Here is a 20,347-nt window from a genome sequence, read left to right as displayed (position 1 = left end):
CCGGCGATGTCATGCTATCGAAGCCCCGCTGCGACCCAGGGCAATGAATGGCCATTGTTGAGGCCAGAACCTGATTCCTACATATCATCATGTCAGTGTCGTGGAACATGAGTGGCACCGGCAGTGATTTCAACGCCGTGGAACTCCGCGGAGACGGCCTATTAGACCCGCTGGCCTTGTAATGCATTCAGTGGTCACGGCGCTCGCTATAACCAAGCCTCGTAGGCTATGATATTATCCTGAGCGATGTCGCTTTGATGCTGAATGAGCGATTGTTGCTTTACACTCCGCTGTGGTGTAGTGTTAACGGTCGGTTGCTTCCGCTCTCGCGCCGATCCGGCAAATTCTCCGGATAGGTACGAGGTAAGCTTCGTTCGCGCCACTAACTCGCATTGACATTTTGCGTTGGAGGGACTTTTAACGGTTTCTCTAACAGTTTTCTATCGCAGCAATCTGGGTCGCCGTGATAAAGTATTTTTAGAGTATGGCTGAGGATTCTTGGGGCATGGATATATATTCTTGGCACCCCAGAGCGGAGGTTGGTTATGGGCTCCGAACAAAAAGGAGTGAAAGTATTTTATAAGTAAAGGGTTGGATACAATCCAACAATGCAAGTACAAAGGGCTCTAATAAATAAGAGAACTATATAAAGCATTTACTGACCCAAGTCTCCAGGTGTCGCACATTACCTACTGCACGGGAAGTGATAACCATATCGAACTTCACGAGAGACGTTATGCGGCTTCAAATGACGGAATCACCGTAAAGCAGGAGTCATTACTTGAATTGAAGCAGCAAATGATGCTTGGAGCCTAGAAATACCTGTTGCAGGGCTGCAGAATGGCTGACCCCAAAAGGATCACGTTGGGAATATCTGGCTGGACCAACAAAGAATCGACTTAGAGTCTTCGACGTGGCATGTTGAGCTTCAAGTTGATGCTGGAACCCATGATGATCTATCTACAGATACGTTCTTAACCTCCGTGTGGCGTTCGGCATCAATGGGGCGCTGTAAACGGATCAGGACCTTGAAAGGGCTCGGAGCCCCAGAGCCTCCCGTTATACCGACCGCAGCAAAAGTACGACTCTGTCATAGTTGACTCGAGGACTCTGGGATCATGCTTCTCCTTTGTCCACCCACCGGTGTTGGGACGCTCCGACTTGCTGCTTTGCGGTATCAGCCCAAAAATAGCACGAGACCTGGCAATTGCGCATCTCTAAGCCGCTATGACCATTCCTCTGTGCCTTGGCTTGTTCCCAGCCTCAGCGCAACCGAACAGAAGCTGACCGGGAGCTCCGCACACCGTAAATTGCGGAGAGCCAGGGGTGGCTGGAATGATGCTTGAGCTTGACAGCTATTTTAGCGTCTGCTGATCCAGCAACTCCCGAGTCCAAAGCAGATCAAGCTCAACGGCTGCTAGTCGCATTGTGTCATGACGGTCAGCTATTAGGGGTAGCTGACAGCTAAAGGATTGAGCTAGGCGTGAAAGCAATGTGATGCTGAAGATCCTTGAGGGGCTCGTTCGTGTTCAAGGGGTGTCGACCGTGGCCTGAGCGTGGCTTCTGAGATAAGTTCGACTGCAGCATGATTCTCGGTCAGTTAGCGCGTCTTTTCTTTGTCTGGGGTGGAGTTCATCACATCTGTCAAGCAGAATCTCATCACCGTCCAAGCTCTCGGATATCCCCGCAGACTGACCCACCAACCGTCCGTCACAATGTGCAGTGACATCACGTGTTGGATTCCCCAGCTTTGGAGATTCGAAACCAGGAAACTCGCTGCAGTGGACGCCCCCGTTAAATAGGGGCAGGGCCCATTTTTCGATACAGCTGGTTGCCTCCTCTCGCGCGGAGACGATGGGAAGGACTCGAGTATGGAATGTGATTCGACTGAGCTAGAGGAGCACGGCCAGTTCGTCATTGGCAGCCACAAATTTACGCGCCCTGCTGGGTCCCGTGACACCGCCAAGGGTGGATTTGCGGGGTGTGATTGGCGGGTCAAGTGATGAAGTTGCAGATGAAGAAAGCTGTGCAGCCAATCAGCGCTGAGAGGGCCAGGATTCGAAATGATTGATTCTCAGTCTTACGATCGTGCAGAGCGCAAACCAGTGCCAGAACACACCTGGCGAAGTGCTCAGTCTCCGAGTTCGCTCGGGCACGCTGCTGGTGCGACAATTGGACGGCAACCGGGCAAACACCAAATGAACAATGCCTTCGTGATGCTCGTTGGGTATTCATTTCGAGACTATGCCTCACCATGAGGTACCTCGTCCGCTAATTACCTGTCTTTGCAAGCTCCCCCGTCCCGTCAGAAGCGCCATCGGCCCCTTGGCAGCAGCTCCGATTGCTTGAAGGCTGGAGATTTCGATCGACCCTTACCGCTGCCTTCATCGCCTGCTGTCTCCGAGTCAAACTGCGGGAAATCTTAATTTGTGGGCTTTTGCTCGACGCCTAAGCGACCTTGATATCTTCATAAGCAGGTTGCTGTCCTGACCGTTGTATAATCATCCGGCTAGAGTCTGTATCACCTTCCTCGCCGATCTTCATCACTTTCCCCTCCCCGCCCCTCCATCATCCCAGCTGGCACCGAGCTATCTCCTGCATCTGTGTCGCCTTTACCTTGCAGATTCGAAATCTCATTTTTTTGCGTCTGGAAAATTTTCCTCATAGTATTCCACCTCCGCTCCTCCGCATGCCGGTGCTTGTACTGACGGCAGCTTTCTTCAGAACGGCTCCATCCTTCCCCAGATCGCGACCGAATCCCCCGATGCGCTTCCTGCCCAAGCGGTGATGCTTCTGACATTTCAAGCCCCGTTACCGGCCTACCTCCTGAGACGCCCCGTTCGGCATTTGTGAACCGCTTGCTTAGCCTAGCGGAGGGTTGCTGTTGAGTTGGTGGGAACAATGGTTGAGGTTGCGTGGAGTAGAAATCCTATCCCGGACACTCGGGCGTCAAAGATTGTATCGGTGCCTCCGCCAATGCCTTCTCAGACACAGATAGGAGCGGCGAGTTTCGAAGCTTGTGCATCGACTGCATCGCTATTTCTCTACGCCCAGGGATCCACCGTCCTCTGTCTCCACCACGACACGCTCGCCCTCGAACGCCGCTTCGAAAACCACAAGGAGGACATACTCTTTATATCAGTTGACAATGTGAGCGAGCGTGGAGCGGGGAGATTGGTGGTCAGTTATGATGCCAGCAAGACGGCTATAATCTGGGATTTATTCACGGGGAGTGTCATTGCCCGCTTTGCTTCGTTCGAGCAATTGAAGGCTGCTTCCTGGATGCGGAATGGGAACGTTGCTTTCGGTAAATCCGCCATACCCGATGATAATTGACCTTAGCTTACCTGCCTTTAGGGAATGAAAAGGGCGATGTAATACTTTTTGAGCCGTCCACTTCGGACAATGTCTCCTGTCGTACAATCTTTGACCCTATCACGGCTTTGGCACCGGCCTCCGATTGTCGAACATATGCCATTGGGTATGTGCTCGGAATTTCGAAGGAGCTGTGCGTCTAATTTGAATTAGATACCAAAATGGTTCCATACTCATCGCTACGCTTCTGCCGACTTTTACGATCCTGCATACAATGACCACATCGCGAGGCCCCTCACCGATAGTGTCGCTAGCATGGCACGCATCATCATCGAAGCAAAAATCTGACATGCTGGCAACAATGTCGGGGAATGGAGACCTTAGGGTATGGAGTGTTGCGAAGCCTCCCGGCAAGGACGTTCCGCGTGTGATTCGTGTGTTGAAAAGGTCGGATACGTCGTCGCCGTCAGAGCCAAAGTGGATGGGTTGGTCCAAGAATGGAAAGATCATACAATATCTAGATGGGTACGCAGCTCCGCGCGTCCGCCGATTTCTTCTAACCTCAACAGGGAAACGTGGGCCTGGGATGTCAAAACTAAGCATATCACATACGAACCGATCCCGACAATTGACCGTCCTCTTGGTATTGCGAACTACGGACCAACCGCTGCCCTCTTCACGCTCGGCCCTCAGTACACAGTCCAGCAATATGACCTGGAGAATCCAGCAATGGTGGCAAACGTGCAGCATCCCCCGACAAACTCAATGACCGCAGCTTTAGACCAGATGAGGGCGAGGACAAAGTCTCCGCGTACTTTGCAGGATGCCCCAGAGATGAGAGAATCTGGCCCTTCATACTCCTCAAGACGCCGCACGCCGTTTGACTCCAGTGGAATCGAGGCAGTAAAGCAACAGCGCGCTGAACTGAGCAGTCCGGAATCATCCCGTGGGCGGGCAGCCTCCGTCAGCTCTAAAGCTTCCTCAGACAGATACAAGCCCCCATACTCACCTCACTCTCGGTCGGCCCATACGGCGACATCCTTTTCCTTGACGTCAGCTGGCGGTGGCAGAGAGACTCCCCAGCCTTCTTTTGCATATGCCTCATCAGTATCAATGTCGTCAGTAAGAAGTTCTAGACCCGGTTCACGCCTAAAGAATGAAGTTCAATTCAGCCCTGCCGACAAAAACGCCGACCTTTTCCCATTCACCCGTGCCCGTCTGAACGACGTACCGTATCGAACTCAACAGCCTCTTGATGAAGCCCGCCTCACTCCGGACGACCTACGACGTCAGATGCTGAGTATGGTATTTGGTTGGGACGGTGATATCGAGGCATTGATCAAGGATGAGTGTATGTCTAACACTAAACTATCCAACTTCCACTAACCTCCCTAGTATATCGACACCCCCCAGGCAGCGCAGCGGCGATACTGCTCGCGCAATGGATTGACGAGTCAGACACGGATCACATGGTATCAATGCTTAGCGCTGGGACAACGTCAATCGGCGACTGGATGTTACTGGCATTGAGTCAGATGAATGGATCGTCCCAGGCAAATAAAGTCGGCCAAGCCTTTGTGCAGAAGCTACTCGAACTCGGCGATGTTCATACCGCGGCTACAGTTTTAATTGGTCTAGGTGATAGGGACGAGGCCGTCGAGGTTTATGTCTCTCAGAATTACTACATGGAGGCCATCCTCATGACCTGCCTCGTTATGCCAACCGACTGGCAACGGCAGTCATACCTCGTTCGGCGATGGGGTGAACACGTCGTTGCCCATTCCCAGCAACAACTCGCCATTCGCTGCTTCATGTGTACTGGTGTGGAGCCTTCTGATCCTTGGGCATCCCCGGCTGTTCATCAAGCGCACTATAATGAAATGATTCCAGGCAGGTCACCAATGGGGTCGCCCGAGCCTGCTTACCCCAACCCTGCTAGTCTCCTTCAACCACTTTCCGCGGCTGGCAATCGACACTCCCTAAAAGCCCCATCGCTCAAGCTAATAACCTCTTTCGAGGGACACTCAAACCAGCGATACCGCTTCCCCGGCCTGAAGTCGGATGATCGTACACCTACCAACGCTCCAGGAATCACACCTATCGCCGAATCAGCAGCAGGGTCTTCAGCACTGTCTCCGGGAGGGTTTGGTTCGTACAAGTTGAACAATATCCAGAGCCTCAACAACGCCATGAACTCTAGATCAGGCACGCCAGGTTTCTCAAAGCAACGCCTTCCCTCTATTGGCGAGACGCCGGTTGATGTTCACCCCCCGACCTTTCTATTCAAAGAAAACAAAAAGTTAGTCGACTACGGGTCCACATCAGAAAACGACGACACCAGTCAAAGCCAGCCGCGAGAGTCGGAAGATGATGACCTTGGTTTGTTGCCGTCTGCGCGATATGATCCTGAAGACGGCTTCAAACCAAGTCCTCAGACAGCTGTTCAAGCGACTGCTGATAAGTTTGCCACCATCAAGGGACTACCTTCGCCATCGCCTGGTATTTTTGAAGCCTTGAGAGAGCGATCGGATAGCCGCCTGAGCACTAGGGACCGGAAGCCGGACGGTTTACATCTCAACTTTTCGCCCGGGGAATCTTCTCACGACGAAGTACAATCCGGATCTATAGCAGCTAGCTTCAGAAGCCCTCCTTCTACCGCCAACAGCTTCAGTACTACAAAGAGTCCTAGCGTCAGTGGACGAAGTATCGATCAGTATATTAACAGTCTTGATGAGGCAAGCTTTCATTCAAGAAAGACCTCCGGACATCGCCGTGGCAGGCGAAACACCGAAGACTCAACTACGCTGAGCGCACGTAAGACAAAGTCGCGAGCGGCGTCCAATGACACAACCCGTGGACGCAACGAGAAGCGATACATCCAGCCGGCAAAGCGATCACCTTCCTCCCCCGTCTCTATGTCCCCAGAGGAACTGGCTCAGTACGCTGCCAAGCAAACATCGAAAGCTCGGAGTACCAGCCGAGTTCGAAAGCCACGGTCCAGGAACTCGTCTGAACGCCGAAACAACCGCTCCACCAGCCGACATGGAGCTAGCCGTGCTGAGGCGATCGATCAGTCGAACCGAGGCCGCAGTTCCGATCGACAAGGCTTGCGAAACATATCTCCGCCGTCGCCAGTGCCCATGACAAACCCGGAGGATGCGCTCAAATTCGTTGCCGGCGACAGAGAACGAAGGACTCGTCAGCGCAGTCGCAGCCGCCGTCCTTCTGCTTCACGGCGGGAGCCCTCTACCGACGGCCGCCGCACTCGACCAAGTTCTCGAAGCCGCCAGGAGTCGGATGCAAGATTGACAGGGGACGAAGTCAGTATTGTGGTCAACGAGCCGGACATAACTCAAAAGCCTCAGGTGGCCGAAAGTAAGCCCGATGCAGCAGTCAACGCTATACCGGTTCCCATCCTCTCACCCGACGTAATTGCTGAGATGAGGAGGAAAGAATTGGCTGCCGCGGAACTCGAAGCAAGGCGTCTCTCCCTTGCCCGTAACCCGTCCGCTCCAAACATTCCGTTCCCGGGGGAGATCCAATACACCAGAGGTATCTTAGAGAGCCCACCCTTCTCTGTGCAATCATTTACACCTCGCACTCCGGGTCGCACCATGCTTCCGCCCAAGGCTTCGCCAGACTACCCGAGCAGCTCGGAGTCGAATTCCTCGCGCTCCGGCGGTCCCGTAGGCCTTCCAGCGACGCCTCGTGCAATGCGCCATCCAAAATACGGCGGAACCTCTGACCCCGAGCAGATGCCTCCCCCTCCGCCCCCGCCTCCGTCCGCTCCACCTCAAATAGATACTACACCACTGCTCCTTAGCGATGCACGATACCAAGGCGAAGCCGAGCGCATCCCGCGATCTATGTCTGTTCCAGTTCCGGAAATGCAACCTCCAGCCCGACATGTGGACATGCCAATGCACCCCCACTTCAACCCGACCATCCCTCGCAGCCGGTCTTCGGACCGAAAGGGCAGCATCCACCATCGCCGCCAGAGCTCACGCGAGCTCTCAACCTCCGGTGCGAACTACGATTACGGCTCTTCTCCTGTCACCGTTAGCATTGAGGAGACAATGGAAAAGGCGTTGCCGCCTATCCTCCCCGAACTACAGCATCTGAACAACAACACCCCGCCACCACCCCCTCCGATTCCAGCTTCTATTGCCTCGCTTTCAGGTGTTGGCTCCCAGCGTGAATCTTCGGGGACTATTGACATTGTCATTGACAACGAGAACCTCGGTCGCCTACTTCCACGAGCCATGACCGCCGGCCCAGCCCTGAGCAGCAATACCACGACCACAGACACAGGACCCCAAATCGGCCGCCGCATGTCACTTGAGCATCGAAGGAACCGCAGTGTTAACGAATCATTTTCTTCCAAGATCCGAAACCTCACAAGGCGCAGTAGTCGGGGTTCAGATGCTTGGGGCTCCCCGACGGCTTCCGGGCCTTCCTCCGGATATGGCAATGGCTATGGTTACGAGAACCGTGTGTCCCAGGACGGTATCCCCGTTCCTGATGCTGATGGCCGTATTTGATTTGCTTTCATATTGATATTGGTTTTTGATTTTATTCGGTTCCGACTGTTTGCTATATCACGACTCACGAATCTCCTTGGATTTATTTTCATGTACTCATGTGTGATCTCTTGCTATTAGCATGTTTGTGTTTCTTGACCCTTTGTCTTTCATTCGCGCTTTCTTCCATTTTTACGACATCTATACCCCCCCTTCAGCCCTAGTACGAGTATGAGCAACAGACAGATGGGCCGATGGGCCATGTTACCCAGCACGAGTGTTTCATTCTTACCATTCTCAATACACATTTCGCCCAATCTAAAGATTGCCCGCGAGGGGTCAAATTGGTTTAATTGGTCTAACTTTATTTCTTTATGCAGTCATTCCTTGGAATGGAACTGGAGAAACTGGAGAAACTTAGCGTAATAACGTCGAGGTCCTTGGTAATTGAAATATATATTTGGGATCGTCGACAGGATTCCCCAGTAAAACTCAACTTCAACGACGCTGAAAGCTTCTGTAGTGAGTTGAAACCATTGATATAGGCCCATCACTCATCCCTAAGCTTCTGATGTCGCAGTATGACGGTACTGCGAATTCGAGGAAAGAGCATCACCCTGTTCAACTCTCTCCAACTCCACGATCTTTTGATCATCTTCATCCGCTCTTCGTCTGGAGAGATCTATCATCATCTACGTCCACCAGCAGCGCTCTTATAGAGACAGCATATGAGCACAAGTGCTCAAATGCCTTGACCTTTTCTTTTACAAAATTCAAGCAGGATTTGGCGTCATTTTGACTTTCTGTCAGCGGTACGCCATGTCTCACGTGCAGCCGCCATTCAGCCCCTGCGCTGGGCGCATTTTAATTGCCCTGTCTCTGCTTTGTACTTTGTCGTGTTTCTATCTTGTATCCTACCTAGGGTAGAGAATGGAAGACACTCAAAAGCCGAACAGGACACGCCGTCCTCGACCCCCCAAGTCCAGGACCGGCGGTCGGACATGTCGGTACGTTCCTGACCAACAAGATTGAGGCTCACAGCATTTAATAACACATTCCCGAATACAGAATCTGCCATCTGAAATGTGACGAGACTCCTGGTTCGTGCCAACGCTGCCTAAAAGCGGGCTTTAAATGCGACGGCTACGAAGTAGGGCCGCTATCATATAAGCGAAACGCCAATCCGTCCGTCAGCATGGCCCTGAGCGAATACCGATTCCGTGCTCTACTCCCTGATAAAATATCCGAAGAGCGTCGGTTCTTCAACTACTTCTATTCCTTCACGATCCCCATGATGGGCGGATGGTTGGACCAGCGTATGTGGAATTGCCTTGTGGTTCAGATGTGTCAATCTGAGCCGGCGATCTGCCATGCTGTAGTCGCGCTTGGTGCCTTGCAGGAGGTATCGGAGATGGCTGCGGTCCCGGTAATCTTGGAAGATATGAGCAATCGGACGCAGAGATTGGCGCTGGCTCAGTATACCCGGTCGATTGAGTACCTCATTGCACGAATGGGATCAAGATCCAATGATCCACATACTAAGAGCACGATTTTGCTTTGTTGTTTGCTGTTCATCGCCTTCGAGCTTATGCGGGGAGAATTTGAGGTTGCGGTTACCCATCTACGCAACGGAATGCGGGTCCTGGGGACCCAAAAGCTCGATTATTATGCCTTGGATGAGATGCACCCTGGATTTGAGCAGAATCTGGAACTTTCTCTCGCTGCGGCTATAGTGCACTTGGATCTGCAGAGTGTTCACTTCGGACTTTCCGAAACGTATACGCCGCTTGATGTAGCTGCCCTGGCTAGGACTGGAGGGTGTATCCGCACTTCAATACCGTTGAGTTTAGCTGCATCCAAGACGCATGCTTCACCCGCGACCTAACGCTCCATCAGCTCGTGACGTTTGGTGATACTGCGAAACATTGTCCGCGGCGGATATTGCTGCAAACCACTTCATTTTAGATAAAAAATAACAGAAACAACAAGCTCAACTCACAAAGCTCGCTCAAGGCCTCGACGCATTTGAGCAAAACGTTCTTCGATGCTGAAACACTTTCCCTTCACCCTCGTCAAAATATCTTCGATCTCTCGAAGTTTAGCGCATGCATCGCAAGGGTGTCTCACTGATCATCGATATCTGCCTCATCAAAGACTCAGACTTAATCCGCGATGACTGTGCCCACCGGTTCTCCGAAGTCGTCGATCTCGCCGATAGAATCACAGCTGGAGTTCAGGAGAAAGCTCGCGAGGCTGGCCCACGCCCGACGCTTTTCATGGAGACCGCACTCATTGGACCGTTGTTCTTCATCATTCAGAAATGCCGCAGTCCAGCTATCGCCCGCCGCGCGTTGAAAATTCTAAAGTTATGGCCTCATCGTGAAGGTATATGGGACTCTGTGCAGACCGCGAGGATGGCGAGGGAGGCTATGAAGGCTTACGAAATTGCGATGTTATAAAATGGGCTCGAGGACCCGAGGGATACAGCTCGCAGTTCTGCAGCAGCACTAGACGACGGTGGGTTCTAGACCACTGAGCGTCTGCAGATTACCTACAGGTCCGATCCAACCCGGGCGGTCTCTTCAAACTTTCTCACAACAAGCAATGTCGCCCAAAAGCTGATCGGCAGAGCAAAGAACCAAAGTCCAAAATTGATCCCTGCCGTGACAATCAACGCCGTCGGCACCGCCTGTACGCCAAAGCCGACGGCCACACCTGCCGTCTCGATGCCTCGAAGCAGAGAACTGTACCGAATCTGTTCGCCAGGCGAGTCCGATAGATTTCCAATGCACCAGTATATGTAATTCTCGACTATTCCGACGCTCAATCGTTCAAAGAGATAGATTCCGAATCCACGACCGAAGGTACGTTGGTCGCCCCAGTCGAGGACGGGTTTGGTGTGACGATATTCATTTTGGATGATCACGGCCCATATCCAAGTTACGCTGTTGAGGGCAGCGATCAGCACCCAAGTCGCGAGAGCTCGGTGTTTGCGGTTCGACGTCCACGGAATATCAACAAGGGAACCGCCGAGCCACGTTGCAAACGTGCCTACAATGGCGGCGAGGAAGCTTCCTAATGCTCGCGATCGGACAGTGAAGTATGTTGCAAGGTAGGTGCCAGGGTATGCCTGGACCCATCCGAAATACCAGAACAGCGGAGTTAGAAGAAGAATTGGCCTGCTTTTCCCTCTTTCCCACATGGCCTTGAGCTCCGTCTTCCAGTGGATGGTGTCGCTGTTTGTTGCGATTTCCGTCCCATCATCCCGAACAACTTTCTCGGGGTTCGAGAGCAGCAAGCCGATCACGCATCCTAGACACTGTATGGCAATGAACCCGAGGTACGTTTGGTATCCGACTTGCCCCTGCTTGTTGAGGTTGACATTGATCCCCAGCGAAATGGCTCCTCCAATAATATTGCCAAAATTGCGGAACGTGAACCACGTTGCTATGTATCGTCCCCGCTTGCGGTCTTCTGGATACCCGGTCGCTATTGCGCCTTCGACACTCCAGAAGAAGCCCGCAGATATGCCGCAAGTAACAGAACCGAGATAGACGAGCCACGTCGCGCCTGTGCGGTTGTTGAGGTATAGACCTGCCGCGTACAAGGGATACCCGATTGAGCCAAGAGAAAGGGTATAACGGAAACCAATGAGGTTGGTTAAGAAAGGCCCAAGAAAGCAAGTTACAGTCATGAAGGCGTAGAGAAGAGCGTTGGCCGCGTTGACGAGGTTTGGCGGCTGGGAGCCACCGACCCCGAGGCCATTCATCGCTGACCAGATCCCTGGTGCGCAGAAGGCACAAAGGCCCACGACGAGGATTTGGAAGAGTGTGCTGCGGAAGAAGGAGGCTCGGTCATGGTCATTCTGTGTGGAAAGAATCGGATTCGTCGGCGTCGGTGTGGCTACTTGAGTCTTGGAAACCCCTTTGGCATCGTCAACAGACATCTTATTTGCTGTTCCTTCGAGAATCCACTTCGGAAACAGAGCAGGGACTCGCTTGAGGTACAGCACATGGAAACCATATATGCCGCGGGAGGGTTGCGATCGGGGCAAATGATGAGCAATTGCAGTGGCTTGAATAACACCAGAAGAAGGATGATAGCCTCATTGTCGACGAGTGATCACCAACGATGATTCCATATGGATTTTTATCGTGGCCTATAGGCGAGTATTCCAAGTTTGTGGCTCGGGGTGTACGAATTCGTGATGTGCGGGGAAGATGAGCAATCCATGCCGAGGGCATCACTATCAGCAACCTCCTCATCTCTCACCACAAGGTGACAAACACCCAGCAACCATTGCACAGAAAAATGGCAACCACCGTGGAGCGACTGGACATCAGATCTCTTCGCCTTGAAGACCCTTCTGACAGGACATTCACCCTCGAGTCGTTCACTCTTCCATCGACCAACCAGCGTATCCTCGGACCCCCTCACCCCCCAAACACCGTGTCGCCGCTCGCCCTCAAACCATCCGGTAACGCCCAACCAACATTAGAATCCGCCATCGCGACCGTAAAGACGTTGCAGGGAACCAAAACCCTGACGTCGCTTCTCGCAAAGCACGGGGCACTCCTCTTCCGTGGACTGCCTATCCACTCAGCAGAAGACTTCAGTGCATTTGCCCACGCTTTCGGATATAAGCCTCATGAGATTATTGGCATCGTCGTTGAACGGCCTCTGCTCGCTCCTAACGTGGCTCCCGCGAATGAAGCCCCCAAAGAGGTGAGGATCTATAACCACAATGAGTCTCCGCAGGTTCCGCACGCGCCGGAGTATATCTTCTTTTACTCGCAAAAGGCACCGGACAAGGGCGGAGAAACGCCGATTTCGTCAAGCTTGGAGCTTTTCCATCGTGCGAGGGCTGAGATCCCGGAGTTTATTGACCTACTGGCGGAGAAGGGCATAAAGAGTCAGGTCACGTATAAGGTCGAGCGGCAGTATGTTGGCGGATCGACATTACGCCAAGCGTTTGGGAAGGACTTTGTGGACGGGGACGACGAGGAGACAAAGAAACAAAAAGTTGAAGCGCAGATAGCCCGGTATGGCCGAGGAGAGTATACATCGTTCGAATGGATAATCGACGACGACGGGGAAGGACTCGTCTTGACACATCGTCTCCCTGTCATCCGCACGCAACCCGGAACGAACCTTCCCACGCTATTCACAGGGCTAGCGGCGTATTACAAGAACGCTATCGAAGCCAAGAGGGGAAGTAGCGCCGGGCGCAAGAACGTCGCGCATCAGCTGTTTGGAGACGGGACGCCGATCCCGGAGGAGTACTTGGCAACGCTGGCCAGAATAACGGACGGGATCCGCGTGCTGCACAAGTGGCAGGAAGGCGACGTGCTGGTTTACGATAATATCATTGCGCAGCATGGACGGGAGCCGTGGGAGGGTGAGCAGGGAGATCGTGTCGTCTTGGCGAGCTTGTTTGATGGCGAGAGTGTGCCTGGTGCTTATGGTTTTGGCGAATGGGCGCAGGTTGTGCAGGCTTTTGATGGTTGAAGAGGTTAAGGCTATTGTTGTAGATAATCAATGTCTTGTTCTATGTCACCCCAGTCACCCACTGCTCCTTTCTTTTTTCTCTGCCTGCCGCATCCTTGAACCCAGCAAACCAGTGCTGTCCAGGCTACCGGGAACGCCTTCCTCACCGGGTCATTTTCCTCGAATTTTGCGATTCCGGCGTCGTTGATTTGAGAAGAATCGCACCGTCCAACTTTCGACGCAATGACACATCTCGTGCTCAACTTGACACATTTCCGGGGCAAACACGTCACTCGGATACGAATCTGAGCACTTAGCTTGTTGAAAACGAGCAGAACACGATGTTACTTCAACTCTTGGCTGCGAAAGAGACTGATCCGGCTGCCTCCCACAGCTCCCACAATTCCCACACTTTCCCACAATCACCCACAGCCCACTTCTCTGCAAGGCAAAGTCGGCGCAGATCGCCGTTGGACCTATTTTCAGTCTTCAGGATGAGCTTACCCAGGGGTAAGCATCTTATCTCGCATGTTCAGAGTTCTTCAGGTCCGCAATGTCTCATTCCACTCTCTATACTTCGTATAGGTAGGGCTGAATGGCAGTCCCTGATCACGTCAACGATTTTCAGCGACCGCGATGAACGAGCGATCCACCGACTGAAGCGTTATCAATCTCCGATGTCACCGAGTAAATGAACACTTCTTGGCAGGAGAATCTTCGGTCTCGGACTTAGGCATTGGTTGCTAAATCTGTTAGGGATCCACGTACCCAGGCCCACTCGCCTGCCTACGAAGCGGCGAAGCCTTACCAGCAATTCTTCACCTGCAAGGCCCCAATTTCCAGGCTGCCGTTTGAAGCTTCAGCCACGTTTCCCCGTGCCGCGCAAGTGCGTGACGACTTCTGGAGATGGCTTTGTTTGGGGACCTAGAGGACCCACGCGACTTAGCGTATTGTTCCTGATATCGGCCATACTCTGACAGCTTATATAGACCATCGCAGATCATCTAACCTGCCAGAAACCACTCTCTTTTCTTTCAGCACATTCACTCTTTATCATCATCATGCGCCAACAGCGCAACGCTCTCTTCGCGCTGGCCACCACGGCCTCCGCTGCCTCTCTCTCAGACGTCTGCACCGTCTCCCACGTCAAGAACATCCTCCCCAGCGATGGCACCCTCCTCGGCATCAACCTGATCCCTTCCGCCGTCACCGCCAGCGTTTACAATGCCAGCTCCAGCTCTTCCTCCAGCTCCTCGGCTGGTGGCATGGGCGGAGGCTCCTCGTCCTCGTACAACTACTGCAACGTGACCGTCTCGTACACCCACCCAGGAAAGGATGACACCGTCGTCATCAAGTACGCCTTCCCCAGTCCCTCTGAGTTCAAGAACCGCTTCTACGTCGCTGGCGGCGGAGGCTACACGCTCAACAGCGATGCTACTGGGGGTCTCGAATACGGTGCCGTTTCGGGAGCGACCGATGCTGGATATGACGCGTTCAACAACGACTACGACGCGGTTGCCCTCCAGGGTAACGGCAGTGTCAACTGGGACAACGCCCACATGTTCGGCTACCAGGCCCTGGGCGAGATGACTCTCCTCGGAAAGGAGCTGTCCCGTGGTTTCTACGGTTTGGATTCGGATGACAAGGTCTACACCTACTACGAGGGCTGCTCTGACGGCGGCCGTGAAGGTATGAGCCAGGTCCAGCGCTGGGGTGAGGAATACGATGGTGTCATCACCGGTGCTCCTGCCTTCCGCTATGCACAGCAACAGGTCCAGCACATCTTCTCGTCCGTGGTCGAGCACACCCTTGACTACTACCCTCCCCCTTGCGAACTGGCCAAGATTGTCAACGCCACCATTGCCGCGTGCGATCCCCTCGACGGCCGTACCGATGGCGTTGTTGCGCGTACTGACCTCTGCATGCTCAACTTCAACTTGACCTCTATCATCGGCACCCCCTACTCCTGCGCCGCCGAGACCTCCACCTCCCTCGGCTTCGGCTTCAGCAAGCGCGACGGCCACAAGCACGCCCGCCGATCCGACGGCAGCACCACCTCCTACCAGCCCGCGCAGAACGGCACCGTCTCCGCCGAAGGTGTCGCCGTCGCCCAGGCCATCTACGACGGTCTGCACACCACCCAGGGCGAGCGCGCCTACCTCTCCTGGCAGATCGCCTCCGAACTCTCCGACGCCAGCTCCACCTACAACTCCGACACCGGAAAATGGGAGCTGACTATTACCTCCATGGGCGGCGAGTACGTCCGCAAGTTCGTCCAACTGCTTGATCTCGACAACCTCGACACCCTTGACGGAGTGACCTACGACACCGTCGTCGGATGGATGGACACCGCCATGGTCCGCTTCTACGACACCCTCCAGACCACCCACCCCGACCTCACCGACTTCAAGGAAGCCGGCGGCAAGCTCCTCCATTACCACGGTGAATCCGACCCCTCCATCCCCGCTGCCTCGTCCGTCCACTACTGGCAGTCCGTCCGCGCCATCATGTACCCCGACGAGACCGACGCCGACATGAGCGACTGGTACCAGTTCTACCTTGTTCCCGGCGCTGCCCACTGCGGCACCAACTCCCTCCAGCCCGGCCCGTACCCGCAGAACAACATGGAGATCATGATTGACTGGGTCGAGAACGGCAACAAGCCCTCTCGCCTCAACGCGACCGTGTCCTCTGGTGACTATGAGGGCGAGACACAGATGCTCTGCCAGTGGCCTAAGCGTCCTCTGTGGAAGAACGGCAGCGACACCTTCAGCTGCGTTGAGGATGAGAAGTCTATTGACACCTGGACTTATGACTTCCCTGCTTTTAAGATTCCTGTCTTTTAAGCAAGGAAATCTAGGTGCTAACGAGTGAGGCCGTTGTATCTGCGCTGTGTACTTTGTACCATGTACTAGTATCTTTCCCTTCTTCTGTCTCGACTCGCCTTCGCATGTTCGTGGTAGTGAGACATCTTAGCTAGTCTAGTTTATCATATTATTCATTTATCTATTGTATCTTCGCCTTGACTCCTTTTTCATCCTTATCCCCTAAACGATCCTGACCCCGGTCTAGATCTTCCTCCCCAGCTTCTAAACTGGCCAAAGCACTCTGAATATCCTTCCCATCGGGACCAAACTCCTCCAAGAAACGCAATAGATTCCTCGTCTTGGGAATAACCTCCTTCTTGAAATTCACCAGGAACGCAAGGAATTTCGGCACAGTGACCGACCGCCCCTCTCGTAGGTGTATCCCTGATCCTTTTTCATATGGAGTAACAGAATATGAGATTGTCATGTCAAGACCCAGCGGCATGCTCTCTGTAAGCACTACCCCTCCCCCATTTTGATCTGGTGGAGAGGTGAGACTGGCGGTGTATGTACTCCTTGGCTCCAAGGCTGTAATAGTCAATTTTGTTTCCGTCGGGTTCAGACGGCTCTCGTATATCGTGTGTGTTAATGAGGGTGTCGATGGATAGAGAATTCTTGCGAGCGTGCTGTGGTCGTGCAGGATTGCGAGCGTATCGCTGGCTGAAAGGGTGCTCGGGAGCGCGTAGAGAGCTGGCTCGGCGGTTTTGATGGTGTAGACGTCTGCTACTGTTAGTGGGATTCTTGACTCAAAGGTTGGTTGGGGTTGCGCACAGGATGCCATGATCTGATGTTTCTAGGTGAAGGGTGAAGCCAGAGCCAGAAATGATGTCATTGGATCCCTTCGAAATCGGTCCAATGGTGCAATGTCACGTGATAGGCTTATGCACCAGCATAATCAAGTTTTATGAGTATATGTGCTTTTTAGACCCACTGAGGATGCTAGGGCTTGCCTACCTTGGGGCAGGGCTGGGGTAATGACTAATGAAAACATTCATGTTGCAACCAATCCGCCGATTGTATACGCGATGGTCATTGATGAATTACCATGGAGGGTGAGCGTGGGCCGGGTGGGGTGCTGTATACTACGTCCGTGATCTGGATATGCAGTTTTTGGCTGGGTAAGGCCTGGGTATTAGATATATATACAGATATATATTCACGCCATACTCCACCGATATCAACTGTGTGGAGAAAAGAACAAAGGCTGTAGGTAATTGGGCGGACAAGTAAAGACAGAGAAGTAGAAACAACAAGGTATAACCCAAGAGGGCACCGTCCTTTCATCAAATGAGCCCCTATGTTAACCCAAGGCCTTTTCATGGTTACATGAGCAGACTAACAGATTGATATCCATCTAGATCAAAATGCAGATTATTTTGAAGATGCGATCTGAGCAGATCCTGCCTCGCCTGGAACGCTCTTGTAATACCTGAATATGTCATGGACTGAAGTCATACCATTTGTTCCGCTCCCCGTTTGGACGCAATGACATGGTCGCTGGCTACCAAGGCTTCGGTCATCCTGGTACTGATGGTGCCAAATAGCTGCAAGGTAGCCAAGCATGATTAGTCTTTGCAATGTTCCCAAATACTTCACACTAGACAATGATAAAACTCACGGAGGTTGAGAGGAATGATGCACGTTCCCGCTGGTGAGAGGTTGACATCCTGCCGAGTGCCAAAGCTCGGTCGTCGGGCAAGATGTTGTAGATATTATTTAACAACGGTGGTTCATCTAAACGACTTGTGAACTCGGCAGGCGGAGAGGTCAATGTATAACGAGCGTGAAGACCGAAGGGGTATAGTTCGTACTCGGGGCTTTCATGCTGTTGCTTAGCTTCTCACTGCATCGAGAGTGAGGAGGAAGGACTGGGTAGGGTACCTTGTGTGATAGACCACCAACGGTGGATCATGGCTCTTTTCCTAAGAACGAACCAAACCCCCGGAAAGCAAGCAACTAAGAGCGCTATCAAGGCGATGGTAGCTTCCGGCGACTTGGTCAGCGACCTAGGCGTCCCTTGACAGGAAGTGTCTTGAGGCTGTGGCGATATTCAGAAACGATAAAAGACTAACTGAAGAGAAGTAGATTGCAACTTTTGCGCGAACAATCCACGACCTTGATTAGAGAGCCGTCCTTCCCACTGAAGCCTTAAATAATGAGAGAAGTGCGGATTGTGGAAGAGGACAGTCGGGGTATTAGGCAACGGAAGGTGCGCCTCGCGCAGCTGCATACCGCCACCCACTGAATCTGCGATTTAGGACTGAGCTTGTTCATCATGCGATCTTCGCTGACAGCATCTGAATCTCTTCTCTCAATGGCTAATGCCAGAAGTGCGACGGGTTCAAAACCCAAATGGCTTCCCATCATATTGGCAGAACGCGCACACTTCTGGCGTCCGCTAATAAGGTCAATTCGCCCACCATCAGCGATCGTCTGGGCATTCGGCATCACGGTTCACCGCACTGCGCCATCTGCACCTCTAGCATCAGCCAGCAGGGTTGATGCGCGGAATACGATGGTCAAGTCATTGCGCAGCAGGGACGCAGGCAGATGCGGGGAAAGAAACTGAGATATACTTCAAGAGGAGGAAGTTGGATTGGCGAAAGGTACAGAAGGAGATTGCACGTAATGTATCAACCCTGGCGGGGATAGAGGCTAGGGGTTCGTCTATGTAACACCGGGCGTTTTCTGCACTAAAAAAGACCCATTTCTAACACGGGGATTATTAGAAGCCAGTCCAGAGACACCCGACGGATGGAGCGTGGCTTCTCCTGCAGCGACTTTGACCGGTGTGGAGGAAGACCCGCCACAAGGAACGCCTGCCCCCTCAGAACGTACACTGGTTCCTGCGGATGCGAGGCCAGGGCTCTGTGAAGCGTTCGACCGTTCTATTACTACCCAAACCAGAGTTTTTGCAATCAGCGATAAAGAATTTAGTGATGATGGACTCAGTGACGTTGAGATCAGCGACATCAAAATCAGTGACCGTGAAACCAATGATGATGATCTCCCGCAAGTCGAACGACCTCTTGATCCTTTCGATGCTTTGGATCCCTTCAATGCTCTGGATCCCGGTGATTTATGGTCTAGCCTTGAATTGATTTTTAGGGACATGACAGAACAACGCCTGGTAAGATTGGGAAGTAAGTTGGCTACAACCCTGGAAAGCTGTGGCGCCTTCACTTCCATGTGGGAACGAGAGGACTACTAAGGGCGCGATTCCAAGCTCGCGCCTACGGAGGCCTATACGGACACTTGGGAAGAAACTCCACTTCCATGTAATAGTGTGTATTCGCCTAGAGTTCTGCTGGCAGAAAATTAAATACACCGTGGCCTGCTTAGTTTTATCATACGGCTACTTATCCCAAGTATTATATAAAAATGCAAGCCAACGCCTGGGTATTATACACAGCCTGTATAACTAGGTAAAATAATAATATTTAACTATACCCTTATTATTATTAAGTTTTTTAATAATAATAAGCTTCTTAATCCTTTGCTAGCTAACCTAACCTTTACTGGTAACTGTCAGGGAACGCGGCCAGCGCGGACCGGTAACAGCCAATAGATCTGCCTGACTGATGCGGAGTGATTGGTGGTCACACCAAGAACCGGAAGAATAAGATGTTCCGCCCGATTATATTAGAGAATATGATGCTAAGCTACAAAGGGGACTATAGTTATATCTGGTGATATAAAGCTATAAAGCGGGTGCTTTAACAGGATATAATAAATTTATATTAGGTATTTTATAGGGATTTAATTTAGTTATATATTTAAAGAATTATTTTTATAGTATTAAATAGTTTTAGTTACTATTTATTATCTTTAGAAACCAAGCTACCCTATCTTTTAGTTTTTATTTAGTCTTTTATATAAGCTCTTTAACCTTAAGACTTGTACCTTCTACTCTTGCGCACAGAATATCCTTAAATCCCACTAATTTAAGACAGATCAGCAGGCTTTATTTAATAATAACAGACCCTTAGTATAAGAGATTTAAAAATATCACTATTATCATGGGAAGTTAGACTCCTTAGGCACAGCAGGCTACTGCAGCCCGCCCTATCCCTACTTAAAAGCTAGAGTATATAAAAGGAGTGATTGCTGCATTAGTAAACAAGATTAGTAAATTAAAAAGTTTTAAAGGAATTAAGG

General features: G+C 52.1%; 8 protein-coding genes across 8 annotated transcripts; 5 read left to right on the top strand and 3 right to left on the bottom strand.

Moving 5' to 3' along the window:
• The first annotated feature begins 2,588 nt into the window (after positions 1 to 2,588).
• BDW74DRAFT_120732 (uncharacterized protein) lies at positions 2,589 to 7,961 on the top strand. Its single transcript, XM_073722004.1, has 5 exons — positions 2,589 to 3,307; positions 3,358 to 3,481; positions 3,529 to 3,840; positions 3,885 to 4,666; positions 4,711 to 7,961. The coding sequence occupies exons 1-5, from the start codon at positions 2,902 to 2,904 to the stop codon at positions 7,854 to 7,856; spliced, it is 4,770 nt and encodes a 1,589-aa protein (XP_073577619.1). The 5' UTR covers positions 2,589 to 2,901; the 3' UTR covers positions 7,857 to 7,961.
• Positions 7,962 to 9,030: 1,069 nt separating this feature from the next.
• On the top strand, positions 9,031 to 9,720 carry BDW74DRAFT_184252 (uncharacterized protein; the record flags this gene model as incomplete). Its single annotated transcript, XM_073730762.1, has 1 exon — positions 9,031 to 9,720. The coding sequence occupies one exon, from the start codon at positions 9,031 to 9,033 to the stop codon at positions 9,718 to 9,720; it is 690 nt and encodes a 229-aa protein (XP_073577618.1).
• Positions 9,721 to 9,940: 220 nt separating this feature from the next.
• BDW74DRAFT_184251 (uncharacterized protein) lies at positions 9,941 to 10,294 on the top strand (the record flags this gene model as incomplete). Its single annotated transcript, XM_073730761.1, has 1 exon — positions 9,941 to 10,294. One exon carries the CDS (start codon positions 9,941 to 9,943, stop codon positions 10,292 to 10,294), a length of 354 nt encoding a protein of 117 aa, XP_073577617.1.
• A 92-nt stretch (positions 10,295 to 10,386) lies between these two features.
• Positions 10,387 to 11,781, bottom strand: BDW74DRAFT_171883 (uncharacterized protein; the record flags this gene model as incomplete). The annotated part of the gene is made up of 1 exon (XM_073727389.1): positions 10,387 to 11,781. One exon carries the CDS (start codon positions 11,779 to 11,781, stop codon positions 10,387 to 10,389), a length of 1,395 nt encoding a protein of 464 aa, XP_073577616.1.
• Positions 11,782 to 12,146: 365 nt separating this feature from the next.
• On the top strand, positions 12,147 to 13,343 carry BDW74DRAFT_189650 (uncharacterized protein; the record flags this gene model as incomplete). Its single annotated transcript, XM_073732025.1, has 1 exon — positions 12,147 to 13,343. One exon carries the CDS (start codon positions 12,147 to 12,149, stop codon positions 13,341 to 13,343), a length of 1,197 nt encoding a protein of 398 aa, XP_073577615.1.
• A 1,040-nt stretch (positions 13,344 to 14,383) lies between these two features.
• Positions 14,384 to 16,228, top strand: BDW74DRAFT_189648 (putative tannase; the record flags this gene model as incomplete). The annotated part of the gene is made up of 1 exon (XM_073732024.1): positions 14,384 to 16,228. The coding sequence occupies one exon, from the start codon at positions 14,384 to 14,386 to the stop codon at positions 16,166 to 16,168; it is 1,785 nt and encodes a 594-aa protein (XP_073577614.1). The 3' UTR covers positions 16,169 to 16,228.
• Positions 16,229 to 16,328: 100 nt separating this feature from the next.
• BDW74DRAFT_184247 (uncharacterized protein) lies at positions 16,329 to 16,970 on the bottom strand (the record flags this gene model as incomplete). Its single annotated transcript, XM_073730760.1, has 2 exons — positions 16,329 to 16,909; positions 16,961 to 16,970. 2 exons carry the CDS (start codon positions 16,968 to 16,970, stop codon positions 16,329 to 16,331), a joined length of 591 nt encoding a protein of 196 aa, XP_073577613.1.
• Positions 16,971 to 18,598: 1,628 nt separating this feature from the next.
• Positions 18,599 to 19,469, bottom strand: BDW74DRAFT_164268 (uncharacterized protein). Its single transcript, XM_073726233.1, has one exon. The coding sequence runs from the start codon at positions 19,376 to 19,378 to the stop codon at positions 18,857 to 18,859; it is 522 nt and encodes a 173-aa protein (XP_073577612.1). The 5' UTR covers positions 19,379 to 19,469; the 3' UTR covers positions 18,599 to 18,856.
• Positions 19,470 to 20,347: the final 878 nt, after the last annotated feature.

This window comes from Aspergillus multicolor (assembly GCF_047715735.1).
Source record: "Aspergillus multicolor strain CBS 133.54 unplaced genomic scaffold BDW74scaffold_59, whole genome shotgun sequence".
NCBI lineage: Eukaryota > Fungi > Ascomycota > Eurotiomycetes > Eurotiales > Aspergillaceae > Aspergillus > Aspergillus multicolor.
The sequence above is the reverse complement of the archived record's forward strand: the minus strand, read 5'-3'. Positions and strand labels throughout refer to the sequence as shown.